Below are 18,734 nucleotides of genomic sequence, written 5' to 3' on the forward strand. Positions count from 1 at the left end.
GTGCCTCTTCCCGCCACTCAAAGCAGCTTCGTTCCTGCTCGTGGTTACGGAATAGTCGGGAGTTCAGGGAGGATCCAGTCCCGCTCCTGCCGTGGGCACGGACACCTCCCACCAGAGCAGGCTGCCCAGAGCCGCTTCCAGCCTGGCCTCGAACGCTCCCAGGGATCCAGGGACAGCCACAGCTTCTCTGGGCAACCTGTGCAGCACCTCAGAGCCTCACAGGGAAGAATTTCGTACTAATACCGCATCCAAACCCGTCCTCTGTTAGTTTAAAACAATTACCTCTCGTCCATTCATTTTACGTCATTGACAAAAGTCCCTCTCCAGCTCTCTCAGCCATGCTCCAGCCCTCTGATCACCTTGTTGGCCTCCTCTGGGCTCACTGTAGCAGGTCCCTGATCCTCCTGTGCTGGGACCCCAGCTCTGGATGCAGAGCTCCAGGTGGGTCTCACCAGAGCAGAGCAGAGGGGCAGAATCCCCTCTCTCCCCTGCTGCCCACGGGGCTCTGGATGAAGCCCAGGATATGCCAAGGTGTTTTTCTGAAGGAATTGCAAGACAAAGCCCCTCTCTGTCCCTCCCGCGTTCAGAGGAGGCTGCAGTAGCTCCTGCCTTGCACTCCTCCAGAGTTGTCATGTTTTCTTTCCTCTCTCCTCATTCCTCCTTTGCCTTGCAGCTCCCAAGCACCCCCTCCCTCTTGTGGGAGGCAAGACTTGCCAAAGGCTCAGGTAAATGGGGTCAGGGGGACCTGCCTTATCCAAAAAAATGCCCCACCGGACACTGGGCAGGGACATATGCTGCTTCACCCCTGAGAGCGAGGGGCCTGGAGCTATGGCATTGGCACAGGCCCTCAGGGCCACAGGGGACACACAGGTGTGGGTCTGGACCCTGCTGCTGCCTCTGGCTAGGGTAGCACTGTGAAATTTATACCTCAGAGCCATGTGCTTCAGACAAAACCACTTCTCAAACCACAGTAACCAAGCAAAAAGCCAGTACATGAAGCACAGATAGGGCAGACCACCAGCTCCCTGGAGCCCCAGTGCAGAGCCAGCCCCACCATGTGTAGGGCACAGAGGATGAAGCTATCTCTGCCCTTGATCTCTCACACATCCAGGGCATAGAGCCCATGGGCTCTCTCTAGCTGGAGGCAGTGTCAAGGCCATGACAGCAACATCTTGTTCTGGAAAAAGAGCATGAAAAAACCCAAAGCTAAACAGAGCTGAGTTTTTTATTAGAAAAGGATGTCTATTCTGCTTCAATCCTTTGGGAATCCATCTTCATCACAGAGGAATTCTAAGTCTTGAAGGAGTCCTCAAAGGCCTTGTGCTAGCCAAGTGCAGGGAGACCTCAGCAGATGGGTATGGGAGCATGACCAGGTTCAGCTTGAAGTGTTCTGGGCAGCTGCCTCAAGGTAATCCTGTATGTTTCTGGCAAGAGTCTCACTGTGAGGGAACATCGCCTGCTCAAGACATGAAACCAGGTACAAAGGGAGGGGCCTGAAAGAAAAGGGAACATGGCAGCAACGAGGACTGCAGCATTCCTTTGCCATGCAGTAACACATTTGTTCTGCAGGTCCCCCTGCTCTACCTGCAGCCTCTGCCCTCCCCATCTAGCTCCATGTCAGCTCTTCTGTACCCTAGGGAGTCCCAGCAGAACCACAGCCTGTGGCGCCCTCAGAGCAGTGATGAGGGAAAGCTCCTCAGACACCTAAACTGCCCTCAGAGCCTGACAAACTGCACTGCTGGACATGAGATCTCACCCATCCCTCTACACACCTTTCCTGCCCTTGCTGCTGACCATTCTCTCCAGGAGAGCCCTGGCAGAACTTCTGCCACTGAGCAGCCGCCTCCTGCTTTCGGTTCAGCTTCCACAAGGCCTGCACCAGGTAGGAGGCAGCAGCTGGGTCACCTGCAAGACAGGAAGAAGGATCAGCCCTTAGAAGAGGAGGAGCAGGTCCTGAGCACTGCTGTGGGTTGCAGGGTATTACAAAAGAAGCTCAGAGGCCAGACAAGGGCAATGAGTGTGAGGAGAGTGGTGTAATGGGGAGGAGACCGTCCTGGCTGTGTCACAGGCTCTAATTAACCCCAGGGCTGGCAGCCAGAGCAGATGGCATCAGCCCTGGAGCACAGCCTGCCACACCTCTCTTTGGACACAGACTGGGGTTTTCCTTGCAGGCATGTCTGCACCCCCAAAGGAAGGCAGCCATGGGCAGGACTGGGACCAGCAGGTCTGACATCCTCGTGAAGCTCACACCTTTTCAGCATGTCAAAGCACTGAACAGGAGAGAGCGGCCCTGTGAGCAGCACTAGCCACGCCTTGGCTGAGCTCAAGTCATGAATGCTCCCTTTGCATTGCTCTGTACATTTGCTCTGTACTGCCAGGCATGGACATGCTACTTCCTTAGGTGAAGCACAGCTCCACTCCTCTGTTCTGGGAAAGGAGACCTGTCTGGGAGAAAGCTGGCTGTACCAGACTGGGACTGAGGCAGGAAATTTCCAAGCTTGTCAGGGTTCTGATGTACTCCTCTGACAACGGTTTTTGATCTATTTCATGGCAGTGAGCTGACTAGGCCCCACAGAAGTATCTCTAGTATGAAGAGATATAGCAATACTTCCACTATTGCTAGTGGCCCTACTGTTGTCCTTGACACCTGAATAAATGTAGTATAAAGCATAAGAAATTACTGCTGAAGACAGCAAAGCAGCCCAGGACAAATTTGTGGAAATCTCTTGTTCCTCACCAAAATGAGCCTCTTACCTGGTGAGATCTGCAAACTGTGCTGGAAATCCAACAGGGCTTCTTTTTGCCTCCCCAGCTCTAGAAGCTGCATACCTCGCCCAGTGAGAGAGAGCAACCTGATCTTCTGGAGCAGCTCCACTTCTGCCTGGAGATTCTCTGTCACAGGAAGACACAAACACCTAAAAACAGCATCCTCCAGACATTATTTCCCTTGTTCCCAGGAGGCTGAACTAGGTTAGCAGTCAGAACAGGCCAAGCATTTACTTGGGCTGCTCATCTTCCAGCTTCAGAGACAGATGGCAAAGCTCAGCCTCTGCCAGGCTGGAAGGGGTCAGGAGGTAGCAGAGGGGAAGTATGAAGGATGTCAAGACCCCAGAACATTAAATGGCTGTGGTGAAAGTGACCTCAGCAGCAGCCTGGCCTTTGGTTGTCCCTCTCCACCACTGGCATGTATCTTCCCCAAAAACTGGATTGGAGAAGCTTTCCAGTTTACAGCCCATTCAACTGCTACCTAGACAGTGAAGAAGCAGGCAGACCCAACAAGCAACTTTGCTCCAAAAAATCAGCCAGTCTCTTCAGATGCTTCAGCATGGCCCAGAGCTTTGCATCCTAGGACAACTGCCTCTTGCCAGTGACGCTGGGCCCACCACTTTGCCCCTCTACCTCCTGCTGCCAAGCACACAGATCCTGACCCAGCCAAGGCCCCACACCAGTCCCATCTGTGCAGTGTCCTACCTGTCTGTTTGACACCAGACCCATGAAGTTGGACACGCAGGAGAACACTGAGGCACCTGTGGGTGGGAGGCCAGAGAAGCTTTGGAGCCACTCCTGGGCTGTCAGGAGTGTAGTCGTCAGGGCAGGCCCAGTGCCATGCCATGTCCTGCCCTGGCCCCACCATCCACTGCTGCCTGCTGGGGAGGCTCCTTCTCCCAGCAAGGCTTTATCACCTGCTGAACTGTGTCACAGCTTCCTTGCTCTCGCCTAGCTTGGCCCATGACCAGCCCTGGTGCAGGTATCCAGCTGCTCTCCAGGCAAGGCAGCACAGGCTCTCCTTCTTCTGGGACAGGAGTCCAGCCGCCACTCCTGCCCCTGGCAATGGGCACTCCAGCTGCTCCAGCCTCTCCTCCACTTGTAACACCCGTGGAATGAGGTCAGTGGTCTGGCTGATGACCTCCTCACACACAGTAATGGCATCTTGGTGCCTCCCAGCCTGCTCCAAGGCAGACGCTGCTTCCAGGAACACCTCTGGCATCCTGGGCAGAGCTGAGCAACCATCCAGGGGAACCTGGCGAGCAAATGAGACCTCAGTGCTGCAGAACTGCTGAATTCTCAGCCAAGCAGAATGACTCTGGGCATACTGGGAAGGTGGAGCTACGGCCCAGCAAAGCTCGAGCCCTCTTCCACAGTAACCAGAGCCTGGTGGAGCAGGCAGAAGATGGGAAGCACTCACAGCTCAGCAGAGTCAAGGCATCAAATCCCTACTCTGGAAATGAAGGACATCCAAAATCAGGCTGACAGCTGCTCCCCACAAAGGGGGAAGCTGCATCTCCAAACAGCAGTGGTAGTGCTTTCCGATGTGAATCCAAAGGCAGACATGCCACAGGTCAGGGGTGCCCACCCCCACATCATTTCCTTCACATCAGCCCCTGCCTCATTTCCTTCACATCTCTGGGCCCAGTCTTTGCAACTGGGTTTGGATCCCTCCAACCCTCATCCTCCAAATCACCAAAGGAGCTCTTTATCAAGACGCCTACCTGCTGCTGCAGTCCCTCCTGAAGCAAAGACAGAAAATCCAGGTAATGTTCCACTGCATCAGCCACCCTGCAACAGGAACAGGACATACAGTGGAAGCAGAAATGCCATCAGCCACATGAAACCTGGATTGCTAGCCTGGCAGTCTCTTCCCCTGTACCACATTCGCCCTGTTCATAATCTCCATGCTTTGAGCAGACCTATGACAGCAGTACTAAACTGGACCATTTCCAGGAGCATGAGGAAAACTGCAGAGCCCAAAGAAGCAGCATGCTGCAAGCAGACCAGAGGCACTGTTACCTCCCATCCTGGAGACACCGCCGTGCGAGAAGGTACTTCACTTCAGAAGGGTGGTGATGGCGAAGGAGAGAAGTGAGTAGTGGTGTGTGGACAAGCAACTCTGTTTGCATTAGGAAAAAGTGACTAGAGGAAGCAGCCGCTGGAGGGGTTTTTCCCAGGGCCTGTGAGACAGGAACAGAAAATATTATCAACACTACAGCGGTCAAGTCTCAGGCAGTTACAATCTTTTGTCACTTCTGATATCTATAGATGCACACAAGTGAGCAGAAGTGCTGCACTTGACAAGCACAGCAACATTATTCTCACAGCCACTTCCAGCAAGAGCCATCAGGATCACATGGGGACAGGCAGACTTCTGATCTCCACATGGCACCAGGAGATTTGCAAGATCACCCAGATCACCTCAGGTTTTTAGTTCAAGGTGCTTTGAGCTGCCTGGAACACCATATCCCATTGCAGCCACAGACCTAGTTAGAGCATTTGTAAGGAGAGTTCTCTCTCCTCTCTGTACATATCTGACAGCTTTTCAAACAGCTGAAGAGGTAATTCAAGGTCTACTGCTGTGAACTACTCTCCCAGGCAGGTTCACACAGCTAATACACACTGCCTCACTGCCACCAGAATCTGCCCTTAAAGGCCTCTTTACTCTTACATACTTTACTAAGAGATTGATACTTTCTGACCTGAGAGTATAACCTCCCACGGCATCACGAACATGAACTAGGACCCAAGGTCTTGCCACATCCAAACGTGGTGCTGAGCAGGAATTTTAGATCTCACTGGACTCCTTCCTACCCACTTGCTGAAGGCAGCACCATGCTATTTTGGAGACCCTTTCCAGGATCAAACAGCCCCCCAGAAGGAAGACAGCTTGCTTGGAGCAAGCTTGGAGCTCTGTGCTTGGAGCTCTGTGGAGGCTCTGTTGGGCAAAACTCATCCCAGAACTACAGGAACCAGACAAACCTCATAGAGCAGAATCAGGGCCTGCATCTCCGCATCAGTCTCTCCCAGTTCATGGTACACTGCTGCCACATGGGACAGGGCAGGAAGGCACTGGAAATCTACCTGGAGGGCCCGTTTCAGGTGCTGAAGGGCTGTCTGAGGCTTGCCCTAGGTGGATGGGAAGACATGCATGTTGAAAAGACATCTTGCTGACGTCTTTACTGTTTGGTGGGATCCAGATTCTCGCTCTGCTTCCCCAAGAGATCCCCAATGAGCAGGGCAGCACTTCAGCCAAAGGCAGATCTCCTTAGGTTAGTTTTTGAGTTTCTCTCTCTGTGCAACAACACTTCGCAATCAGCCAAAAATCTTTGCTTGGATTTTACAGCCTGTCCAAGGAGGCTGGGGCCACAAGGGCAATTTCTGCTCAAGGCCTTCCCTCCCTGCAGAGGCCTTGGACCACAGAGAGGCATTGTGGGCATCAGCCTGAGCCTCCCTACCCCACAGCTGCCTTTCCCCTCTCTGATGGCATTACCATTCGCTGAGTGCAGCAGCCAAGGCAGGTGTAGATCTGGGCCAGGATCTTCTTGGAGCAAAATCCTCCTGCAGCTTCTTGAAGCAGGCATAGGGCAGTGGGGAAGTTCCCAGCCTCCAGCTCCTGCAGCCCTAAGACAGACCCAATATCTTGGCTCTGTGGCTCACCTTCCTGTCCCACCTGGCCCCAAACAATCATGGTGCCCTTTTCTTCCCAGTGTCGTAGGGACTTGCCTGATTCCCTCCAAACCCAGCAATGCACAGCAGAATAGTGCCAAGCTGCCATCTTTGCTTTAATGTTTTTGCAAGAGAACAAGTCACTCAATGGAAATGTCCAGCAGAAACAACAGCAGCTTCCAAGCCCAAGATACCTTCTTTGGCCCAGAACAGGGGTATGTGCTGGAGAGGTTCACCTCCACATTCATCCACAGTGACAGCAGTGCACACACAGAACCTCAGATTTTTTCCAGCACATCTGAGTCATTTCCTAGCAGGATGCTTTGGAATATCAATTAATTAATATTTATCACAACTGGTTATTTGCTTTTCCTTCAGGCTTCCCTCTGAGGCTGCTCTCACATAGCAGCATCACACTCATATCTGCCACCTCCCTGCTGGAAGTGCTGGTGCCACCCTTGAGTATTTTGGCTTCAGCTCTGTGGCCCAGAGCTCCTGCCCTGCCTCCTGGCTGGAATGCCCTGTATGAGCCCAAGCACTGGCTGTCCCCAAAGCTGCTGGAGTTGTCAAAACAGTAAAGGAGAGAAAACAGGCAGGATGGAGCACAGCATCCAGAGGACATCCACTACCTGCTGTGACACCAGGCTACAAAGCCTCACAACAGCTTTGTGAGGCTCTCACAGCACCATAATCTGATGGGAACAACGTGCTTGCAACAAGGCAGGTTGCAGAAGACAGACAGAAGAAAGGAAAATCTTCATAAATCCCCTGCCAGCCTTCTGCTTTAAGGTCACTGCAGAGCCCAGACACTTCCCCTAAAGTCACAGACAGGCAGAGGAGCCCTGAGATAGTGCAAAGAAAGGATGAGCTGGGGAAAAGCAGGAAAGGTTTTTGAATATGGAATGTATAGGTTGAGACTCGGAGGCTCAGCCCAGACCCACTTGCAAAGGAACAGCCCCAAAACCCCAAAGGCCAGCTGGGAAGAGAAACCAGGATAAGGGAGGGAAAGTGGTCCTGGGAAAGAGCAGCAGGAGCCTGTGCTGAGGCATGAGTACCTGCCTCCCACAAACCTTGCAGGAAGGCTGCTGCAGTGTAGAGGATTTCCTTCAAGTCCTTGGCGCTTTGTACAAGAGGCAAGGAGCTCCCCTCAGGAGGGACCTGCCATGCCTTGATTATGGAGAGGAGTTCACTCTGCCCCTCACTGCAGTGAGCTCTTCCAGGGTCCTGTAAAGGCACAGAGGAGAGAGAGCAGGGAATGAGAAGGGAAGCAGGAGACACTGATCCAAGGGCACAGAGAAACATGTCCCACCAAACCACTCAATACTGCACCCTGCAGTGGGAGTAGACTGGTGAGCAATGTCCTACCATCTGTTCACTTCAGCTACAACCTCTTTATGGCAGACTCCTGCCTGGTCTGGGACAGCACCTCCCCACCCCAGAGTGGAGTGCACCTCCAGGGCCTCCTGGCATGCAACAGATGCTTCTTGGAGTTCATTCAGAAAGATGGAGCCCATCAGCAGCCTTTTGATCAGCAGAGAAGAGTTCTGCATCCCACTGCTGTTCCCTACAGCATCTGCAATTCCATCTGCAGTCCTCTTCCAGCCTGCCCAAGTCTCCTGTCTGACTCACAGAGGTCCAGGAGCCACACGGGCAGAATATTCTGGAATCCATTAACACTCTCAGGGCCATTAGGCTATGCTGGGATGCCAGAGGGAGGATTAGTCATGCTGACTGGGTAGCACTGATGGGTTCAGCTGTCCAAGTGCCACAACAGCATTTTGTAGAGTGAGTTTTTGTGCCCAGTTACCTCAGCAGTGCTCAGGAGCTGGAAGAGGCCAGCAACACTTCCCAGCCGGCTGGCTGCCAGCCACCAGGCTGCTTGCAGAGCCCCGAGGTGGTGCAAAGGTGCCTGCAGCTCCTCCACAGTTACCTCCTGCAGCACCTTTTGCCACAGCTCCTCCATGCCAAGATCCTGTCCACAGGCCCCACAAGCCTCCAGAACTGAAAAAAAAAAAAGAAAAAAACAAAAAAAAACCAACAAACAAACAAACAAAAAACCCAACAAAAAACCCAACAAAAAACCCAAGGAAATTACCTAGAGCTGTGAAACAATGCATTGGTGCCCTGTAACAGACACCCTGGACGCAAGAGGGAGAGAAAGCCTCAAGAAAGCAAGAAAGCACAGGTAGCAATGAAAGGAATGGGGTTGCTGGGCTGGCCTGGCCTCAGAATGGAAAACAAGTTCTAAAAGAATAGAGCTGACAGCAGCACACTCAGAAAGCAACACAAAGCACAACTCAGAGCTAGACTCCAGCTCTGCTGAGCTCTCTTGTAGTCATTTGCCTGCAGGTAAGCATGTGCCAACACTGCAGATCCACTTCTGAACTGAGGTGAGTGAGTTTTCTTTGAAGCCCGCACACCATAATGAAAGAAAATACTAATCTTCTATTGTCACTAAAACTTTGTTAGAGACTTGGCACATTATACATTAAAAAGTCTTGTTTCCCTTGAAACCTCCAGCCCATCCCTGCAGGCAGCAGCAGGCAGGCAGCTGCACATGGTCCCTGGCCACATGCCACTCCACCTCCAGCCCTTACAGGCAGAGCTGGGATGTCTGCTCACAGTTCCCCCCATCTCCAGCCTTTCCAAGCACAGCCAGGAACACCTGCCCAGTTTCCAGGTGGAGCCAAGCATGTCTGCTCAGAATTTCCGCCATCTCTGGCCTTCCCTGGCAGAGCCAGGAGTGTCTGCTCACAGTTCCTGCACCTCCAGCCAGTCACCAAGTATCTCCAGAGCACAAAAAATGCTCTCCTGACCCAAAGAATTCCCCATACAAAGAACCACATCCTTACCCCTGAGGAGCCCTAAGCGTATTCCTTTTGCTTCTTCTTTGATGGCAGAGTCAGATGCACCCACAGTGCAAAGCAACGAGTTGTAGAGGACAGTGAGTTCCAGAGGCAGGACAGGGAGGGCAGCCGGCAGCCCTGTGGGAACAACCAACCCAACAAGAAAATTAGCTGGCTAACCGTAAACAGCTGTCCATGCTGAGGTGGCAACACCTGGCAACAAGTGGCTTGGCAAGAAGTTTTTAGTGATTGTGATGTGATTTAGCCACTTGGGGACTGCAGTGCCCAGACAGACAGCGTAATATATCGGCAGTCCAGGTGCCAACACTGCTTTAGATATCCATTCCCCAGCTATCCAAATGCTACAGTCCTCCAGGAGTTAGGCCTTTCAGCTTTCACAGAAGAGTATCACAGCCTACTCTGTTCCAGCACACATCCATCCTTTCATATACCATGTCTCTCTCCTTACCACAGAATCACAGAATGGGTAAGGCTGGAAGGAACCAGAGTGGCTCATCTGGTCCAACCTCCCTGCCCAGCCAGGGCCATCTTAGAACACATGGCACAGGACTGCATCCAGATTGTTTATGAGTACCTCCAATGAGGGAGACTCCACAACCTTTCTGGGAAATTTGTTCCAATGTGCAGTCATCAGGGTAAAGTTATTCTTCATGTTCAGGTGGAACTTTCTGTGCATCAGTTTCTGCCCATTGCCTCATGTCCCAGTGCTGGACACCACGGAGCAGAGCCTGCTCCATCTTCTGACACATCCCTGCAGACACTGACAGACACTGATGAGGTCCCCTCTCAGTCACGTCTGCTCCAGACTGAACATGCCCAGATTGCTCAGGCTTTCCTTGTAAGAAAGATGTTGCAGTCCCCTAATTATCCTCATTTCCCTCTACTGGACCCTCTCCAGGAGCTCCATGTCTCGCTTGTACTGAAGAGCTGAGAAAACTGGAAATAAGGCTGCCTCACATTCGGCTTTCTCTGCACCACACCTGTGTCAGGAAGCCTCTTCCTTGACTTTCCACAGAAAAGGCTGCCTCACTTTTCTTACAGAAACTCCACAGCTCTGCCCAGCAAGTTAAGGTGGAGTCTGGGGCTGGCCCAGGTCAGCATAGGGCAACAGGGATCATTTCACCCTGGCTTGTTTCCAGCACTGGGATACTGGACCTGCAACTAGAGGAGCAATATTCATAAACTAAAACACAAAAAGCTCCACCTCAACTTGAGAAAGAACTTCTTTATGTTGAGGGTGGCAGAGCACTGCAACAGTTGCACAGGAGGTTCTGGACTCTCCCATCTGGAGACAGTTAAACCCCACCTGGATGTGTTCCTGTGTCACCTGCTCCAGGTAGCCCTGCCTTGCCAGGGGGGTTGGACTGAGTGATCTGATTTTCAAGACTCCTTTCAACCCTGATGATTCTGTGCTTAAGGCCTTTTCAGGCCCCATTCAGCACTGAGCAATGGGAACCGTTTCACCTCGCCCCATTCACGCGTTTGTTTCCGGCATCGGGATACCGGCGCTACATCCGGGTAAACAGAGGTGTCAGGGGGTGCCAGCCGGTGCTTCCATCCCCACACGCTTCAGGCCCGGGTCAGCACCGGGAGGTGAAGGCGGGGCACGGCGGCCGCCACTCACCGCGGATGCTCAGGAGTAGTTCCTGGAACTCGTCTCCCTGCTGCAGCCGCACCTGCCGCGCCTCTGGGCCGCACCGCGCCGTCTGCAAGGGACGCACTTACCGCCGGCCCGGCTGGGGAGCGGCACCGGCGGCAGCTCCGCGGCTTGGAGGAAGGGGGGAAGGAAGGAAGAGGACGTGCCGCACCACCCATCGCCCGACCAGCGCCCGGCTGCGGGCGGCCCAGGCCTGCAGGCAGCCCCCCTCCGGCTCCGGCTCCAGGTCCGTCCCGCGCCGCCGCTTCCTGGCCGCCGCCATGGCCCGCCGCCCTTTCCCGCCCTCGCCGCCGATTGGCGGGAATGGACGTCACCAAGGCAACAGGGAAGCACGGGGCCGACGGGGCGCGCGCCGGGAAGGGGGAGGCCGCGGAGGGACAAACCTCAGTGCACGGCGAAGCCACCAAATCACAATCAGCTACAGAATACCCCGAGTTGGAAGAGACCCGTCAGGTCACCGACTCCTACCCCTAGATCCGTGCAGCATCCCACAGGAACTACAAGACGTGCGCTGTCCAAACGTTTCTTGAACTCGGCTTGTAGCTTGTGACCCCTACCCTGGGGAGCCTATTTCAGTGACCGACCCTCTCTTGGAGAAGAGCCTTTCCCTAAACCTCGAAAGTTCTGGACCCCAGTTCAACCTAAATCTCCCCTGACACGGGTCCAGGCCATTTCCTCGGGTCCTGTTGCTGGTTTCCACAGAGAGATCAGTGCCTAACCCATTATCTCCCCTCGGAAGAAATTGTAATTGAGGGTACCCATGAAGCAGACCCCAGATGGGTGGGTAATGTTACCAATTTATGACCAAAAGCCAATTATGGTTTCCAATTGAAATTTTATTAATTACAGCAAGCAAAGCAAAAGCAGTTTCAGCGCTGGGCGACAGGTGGGCTCTTCGTCCCACAAACCCGCCGCGCCGATCCGGGGTCTCTGGTGTCCTCTTATACAGTTCTGTTCCTTGTCGACGTGACTGTCCTCGATGTACTCTGCGCATGTCCATCCTGTGTTGCTAGGGTCTTGATTAGCCTTTCCTCAGATGCAGTTAATCATCGCAATTAGCGTGTCCCTGAAAATGTTTATCTCAACAGGAAGGGGTCAGTAAAGTTATACAATTTATCTATCTCTTGATTTAGTGAGCAGACATTCTTTATCTATCTCCCTTCATCCTTGATTTAGTGAACGGACATACCTTACTTATCTCCCTTCACTCCTTCTAGTGAACAAATGTACTTTATTACATCTATATCCCATCACCCTTCTAGTGAACAAATGTACTTTATTACATCTATATCCTATTACCCTTCTAGTGAATAAAACATCTATTTCCCTTCACCCTTCTAGTGAGCAAAGCATCTATATCCCTTCACCCTTCTAGTGAGCAAAGCATCTATATCCCTTCACCCAGATTTAGTGAACAAACACACTTTATCACAATCCCCCCTTTTTCTTTCAGGCTATTTTGTTTTGTTCATTAAATCGCTTTAGCTCTTGTCTGCTCCATCAAATAAACTTAACATGATAGTCATCTTAATTGTCAGCCTTAAACTAGTGGTCTCTCCTTTGTAATAACAGGTACGATTTTGGATAGGAGGGTCATTCCCACTCTTGGGGCATTTCCTGGACCATAACCTCTTGATTCCACTGATATCGGGGCGACCTCCTCCACAGTCTTTGTCTCCTCTGCCTCGCCCGTCGACTCGGTTGCTTCGAGCCACGGGGTGTACCATCTTCTCGGCAGCAAGAGTATTCTTCAGGAGGGGAGTTTTGCCCCCTTCGGGTTGTCTTTTGAATGTAAGTGTTCCAATTATGGTCTTTGACCTCTGGAACGTTACAATTGATGCTCTTTGCCCTTTTGCGGCACAGTCCTGCTATAATGTGCGCCACGAAAGGCACTGGTTCGTTTGAATGATAACAGTAAAGGTCCGGATTAACCCCTTCTGCAAAAATATTCCACCATTCATTAGATCCTAATATTAAGTTTCCAGTGGCCACCCTCTGGGCCAATGTCCAATTAGTTATTTCTCGTTGGAGAGACCAACAGGAATAACAAACTCCTTTTGGTGGGTACCCGTTATTACAATGGGTCCACCACCTGTCTTTACACACTAAGCATTGATAGCATACAAATGGATAACAGGTTCCCCTACAATATAAATCCGTACACTTTATTTGCACATCTTGTGCATATACATTCCCCTATCATCCCTTCTAGCCCCAGGTAAATATTTTATTCTAAAGGTTCTATGCTTATGTTCCCTATCCATTAACCACTTCTCTTTTATTCCATAAGGTTAAACAATATATATGTATCCTTTGTATGTTTCCCCAATGTCTGTATTTAAAAGATGTAGAAGTCAAGAGGACCAGAATCAGTCAGATTCAATCGGTGTCTTTCTCAAGTGGGGTTCCCCCCCCCTTTACGAGCCAGTTTAAGTTTCAAGTCTCCGGCTGGGCTCTTGACCTCCCACTCGTCCTTGGGTATAGGCCCTTTTATGCGGCTGGCATGAGTCCACCCTCTCTCTGCAGTTCGCACCGCTGTATTGGTGGTCAATAATACCAAGTACGGGCCATCCCACCGAGGTTGCAGAGTGGTTTCTTTCCACGTTTTTATAAGGATCCAATCTCCGGGCTTTACCTGGTGTAAGGTAATATCAAGAGGGGGACGCTGGATTAATTGTCCTTTTTTCCATAATTCTTGTCTGTATCTCATCAATTCATTAATATATGTTTGAATGATTTTGTCTGTAATTCCAGGGTGATCCTGTGGTATTCCAGCATCATAGGGCATTCCATATAACATCTCAAAAGGAGATATTCCTATATCAGCTCGAGGTTGGGCCCTAAGATTAATAAGGCAAGGGGAATACACTTTATCAAGAGAGCTTGGTTTCTATCGTTAACTTGGCTAATTGCTTCTTCAATTCCCCATTCATTCTTTCTACTCTTCCAGAACTTTGAGGATGCCAAGGGGTGTGTTCATCCCACCTTATTCCCAAAGCTCAGCAAGGTTTTTGACTATCTTGGAGGTAAAGTGTGGTCCCTGATCAGAATCTATAACCTCAGTTACCCCGTACCTAGGTATTATTTGTTCCAACAAAATTTTAGACACCGTTTGCGCAGTTGCTCTAGTGGTAGGGAAAGCTTCAACATAATGGGTTAGGTGGTCTACTATAACTAGTACATATTTATATCTTCCTACTTTAGGGAATTCAGTAAAGTCTATTTGAATTTTAGAAAATGGTCTGGTAGCTAAAGGTCTCCCCCCCAATGGCAATTTTCTTTGTACTGATCTGTTAACTCTCAAGCAGGTGGGGCATCCCTGGGTAATGTGCTTAGCTAAGTCGTGCAGTCCGATACACATGTATTTGGTGGCAAAATGGTCTATCAAAGCCTGGCTTCCCCAGTGTGTTTGTTTATGTAACCTGGTTAGCACTCGAGTAGCTATTGATTTAGATAACACCTCTCGCCCATCTGCTAAGTGCCACTTCCCTTCTGCGTTCTTTGAAATACCCATCCGGGTCAATTTCTGTTCTTCTTGTGTCGTAAATAATAGGGCCGAGGAATCCTGTCTGGGCTCCTCTTGTTCTTTCTGAGTTACAATTAACTCTTTAAATGCTGCCTGTTTGGCCTCTTGATCAGCAGCGTTATTCCCTCTGGTTTTAAAATCCACTCCCCTTTGATGTCCTCTGAGATGTACCACTGCTACCCTTTTTGGCTTACGTAGAGCTACTAACACCTTCTTTATTAATTCTTGATGCACCAAATCTTTCCCCTGTGAGTTACTAGCCCTCTTTCTTCCCAGATTTTTCCAAAAGTATGTATTATTCCATAGCTATATTTGGAGTCTGTGTATATTGTTCCTTCCTTCCCTTGTAATCTGTTTAGGGCCTGCAATACAGCATATAGTTCGCAGGCTTGGGCTGACCAGGTGCCACTCAGGGGTCCTGATTCTAACACTTTAAGGGTTTTCCCGTCTATCACAGCATATCCCGACTTCCTTTTGCCTTCCACTACTCTGGAGGACCCATCTACAAAAATCCTTTCTCCCTCTTCTAATTCTTCTTCCTCTAAGTCAGGCCTAATTTTTGTTTGTTCTTCTATAGTCTGGAGACAATTATGTACTAATTTTGTGTCATCTGGTTCCCCATACAAAAATTGTGCAGGATTTTGCAAGCTGGTAGTTTCTAAAGTCAGATTGGGGGCTTCTAGTAAGATACTTTCATACTTTAAGAGCCGAGTATCCGATATCCATTTCTCAGCCTTTTGTTGGAGTACATTCCTAACATTGTGGGGAGATAGTACTTTAAGATTGCTATTGAAAGTGATTTTTTTAGCTTCCCCTACCAGGAGGGCACATCCTACTATTGCCTGTAAGCAAGTGGGCCATCCCCGGCTCACAGGATCTAATAACTTTGACAAGTATCCCACCGGCTTCTTTTTCCCTGCCCAATCTTGGGTTAGGACCCCATAAGCTGTACCATTATCTATGTTGACAAACAGATAAAAGGGTCTTTTTAAGTCTGGTAGGCTTAGGACCGGAGCGTTAACGAGATCCTCCCGTAGCCTCTGTAGTTTTCCCTTATCTTCCTCACTCCATTTTAATAACCCGTCTGTGCTAAGTTTCTGGTACAGGAACTTTACCTTGCTACTATAGTTCTCAATCCATTGCCTACAGTACCCTACTAACCCCAGCAATTGTCTGATCTGCTTCTTATTCCCCGGAGTTGGTAAGGATAATATTCCTTTTATTCTTTCCGGATCTATCTTTTTTTCCCCCTTACTGATATAATGGCCCAAATATCTCACTTCTTCTTCTACAAACTGTAATTTCGTTTTTGATACTTTAAGTCCTTTCAATCCCAAAAAATTTAACAATTTAATGCTTTCTTTTCTGACTTTTTCTTCTTCTTTTCCTGCAATCAATAAATCATCCACATATTGGATTAATGTTATTTCAGGGTGGGGTTGATATTCTTGCAGGAGTTGCTCCAGGGCCTGCCCAAATAGATTGGGTGACTCCGTGAAGCCCTGGGGAAGAACTCGCCACCTTAATTGTTGTTTTCTATTGGTATCAGGATCCTCCCATTCAAAGGCAAAGTAATCTCTACATGATTCGTCCAGGGGGCAGGCCCAAAAGGCATCTTTTAGGTCAATCACACTATACCATAAATTATCAGGTCCCAGTTTGCTCAGTAGGGTATATGGATTCGCTACCACCGGGAACCGGGAAACCGTTCGCTTATTGATTTCCCTTAAATCATGGACTAGTCTGTATGTCCCATCCGGTTTTTTTTACTGGTAAGATGGGAGTGTTAAATGGGGACATGCAGGGTTCTAGCAATCCCCTGTTTATTAATCTTTCTACTTCAGGCTTTAATCCTCTCCTACCTTCCAAGGATATAGGGTACTGTTTTAATTTTATCGGGATCTCAGGGTTTTTAATTTTGACCATAAAGGGAGGTATCTTTAATTGTCCTGCACTTTCAGGTGTATACCAAACTTCAGGATTTATTTCTTGTTCATCTTCTACTCTAAGAGGACAGAGTCTTATTTTCAGTTCTTTTCCCTTAACTTCCAAATTTATTCCCAATTCAATTATCAAGTCTCGTCCCAATAGATTAAATTCAGCTTCGGGTACTATCAAAAATCCCCCACCCCCAGTTTGGATTCTGCTTCTATTAAAATGTCTTTAGCCACCCCGGCTTTGAACGGAATCCCACTCGCTCCCACAACGAGGGCTGTTTCCCGTGATGAATTACACCCGGGAGGCAGACTCTGTAAGGTGGACCTTTCAGCCCCCGAATCCACCAGAAACTCTACCTCCTTAGCTTGGGGACCTAGTTTTAATTTTATCAAGGGCTCTGGATGTTTCGGGGTCCCCAATATGTAGAGCCCCTGACTCCCCTAATCTTCTTTAAACATTTTTTCATCCTGTATCCTGACTCTGCAGTCTCTTTTAAAGTGTCCCCGTTTACCACAATAGAAGCAAGTCTTTTCTTCTTTCTTCTCTACCGGTCCCCCTTGCTTTGGGGGTGGTCTCCGGGTTCTCTCCCCCTTACCCTGCCTATCCGATTCTCTACTTTCCCTGACTGCAGCCACCATCATTCTAACTTGTCTCTTATGACCCTCTTCTTCCCTCCTAACATATACCCTCTGTGCTTCTCTTAATAGCTCATCCAAACCTCTATCTTGCCAATCTTCCAATTTTTCAAGTTTCTTCCGAATATCCTCCCATGATTTTGCTACAAAATGTGTTTTTAGTAATGCTTGTCCTAACGGTGTTTCAGGGTCTAGGCCCGAATACAACTGCAGATTTTTTCGTAATCTCTCCAGCCATTCCGTGGGGGTTTCATCTTTCTTTTGTCTTTCATTGAATGCTTTATTAATATTTTGGCCTCTTGGAACAGCCTCTCTAATACCCTGGATGATAATAGTCCTAAGGTCTTGCATGTGTCCTCTATGGTTTTGGTCTTGATGATTCCAGAGAGGATTCTGTAAGGGCCATTTGGTATCGGCTAAGGGCCCCTGGACATGCTGGGCGTCCCAAATGCGCATCCCAGCACGTCTGATCATATTCTTTTCCTCTGCGGTAAATAATATGTTCAGAATGGACTGCAACTCCTCCCATGTGTATATGTTAGGTCCTAGGAATTGATCCACTCTTTCTGCTACCCCTAAAGGGTCTTCCAGGATGTTTCCCATCTCTCTTTTAAAATCCCGTACGTCACCTGAGTTAAGAGGTACGGATATAAATCCCATCTGTGGTTGGGGACCCCCCATCGGCATTTCCCTTAAGGGAAATAGGTTATGTTGCCGGGTTTTGCTACGTGTTTGCGGTCCCTGCTCCAGTTCCTCCTGCTCACTTTGCTCGGGGTGAGGCGGAGGGGGAGCCAGTGGTGACGGGGGTATATAAGGTGGGGGTCCCATGGGAATTTCTTCCTCTTTTCGAGCCTTATGTTCCTTAGATCTTTTTTCCTCTGAAAGTTTGAAAATAGCGACCCCTGGTGTCGTCAGCCAAACTGCCGCATAGTCACTTTCCTCCTGACTGAAAGGGGTTTTGGAGTTCACCCAAAAGTTCAATAACTGCTGTACCCAATCATCAGCTGACCCATACATCGGCCAACACACATCTTTTGATATTTTCTGCCCTCCCCAAACCTTTACACAATAATGTATCATTTTAGACTTATCTTTCTCCCTTATCCCGGGATAATGTTCCCAATTCTCCAGCATGAATCCTAGCGGGGAGTTCCTAAGTACTGGAGGGGGCTTTATGGGTGGAGGGGGCTTGCTTTTCCCCTGTCCCATCTTCCGGAGTGCCTTCTTTTCACACGTATTCACTCGCTTCCCCTGGTTCGTGGCTCACGCCCTCGCGGGCAATGAGAAACGCACTACTGAGGGTCCGCTCTCACTTGGGAAATCCGGCTGCCGGTTTCCCTCTCACGCACACATCATACGTCACACTCCGGGATTCCCGACCCCGACCGAACGGATTCCCCTGCTCAACGGGCAGTACTCACGCGCTCCTGCGTCTTCGTCCGGACTCCTGTGCACAGAATTTATAGGGTCGACCGGTCTTTTCCCTGCCTTTGCTTTGAATTTCGGATCGTCGGTGGGAGTGGGGTGAAGACCGGGAGCCAAGGCCACCTATTATTGTAGGTGGGGCGCCTCCTCAAGCCCCTCACGAGTCCACCAGCATTCCCATCCGAGTCACGGCACCAAATTGTTACCAATTTATGACCAAAAGCCAATTATGGTTTCCAATTGAAATT

General features: G+C 49.9%; 1 protein-coding gene across 1 annotated transcript; it reads right to left on the reverse strand.

The window, feature by feature from the left end:
- Positions 1–1,207: 1,207 nt before the first annotated feature.
- On the reverse strand, positions 1,208–11,606 carry FANCG (FA complementation group G). Its single transcript, XM_066338384.1, has 14 exons — positions 11,114–11,606; positions 10,930–11,011; positions 9,291–9,422; positions 8,246–8,439; positions 7,509–7,662; positions 6,263–6,393; positions 5,752–5,898; positions 4,789–4,949; positions 4,491–4,557; positions 3,684–4,021; positions 3,472–3,527; positions 2,755–2,892; positions 1,773–1,905; positions 1,208–1,493 (listed from the first exon to the last, which is right to left on the reverse strand). Exons 1-14 carry the CDS (start codon positions 11,222–11,224, stop codon positions 1,376–1,378), a joined length of 1,962 nt encoding a protein of 653 aa, XP_066194481.1. The 5' UTR covers positions 11,225–11,606; the 3' UTR covers positions 1,208–1,375.
- Positions 11,607–18,734: the final 7,128 nt, after the last annotated feature.

Source organism: Sylvia atricapilla, chromosome Z (assembly GCF_009819655.1).
Source record: "Sylvia atricapilla isolate bSylAtr1 chromosome Z, bSylAtr1.pri, whole genome shotgun sequence".
NCBI classification, from domain to species: domain Eukaryota; kingdom Metazoa; phylum Chordata; class Aves; order Passeriformes; family Sylviidae; genus Sylvia; species Sylvia atricapilla.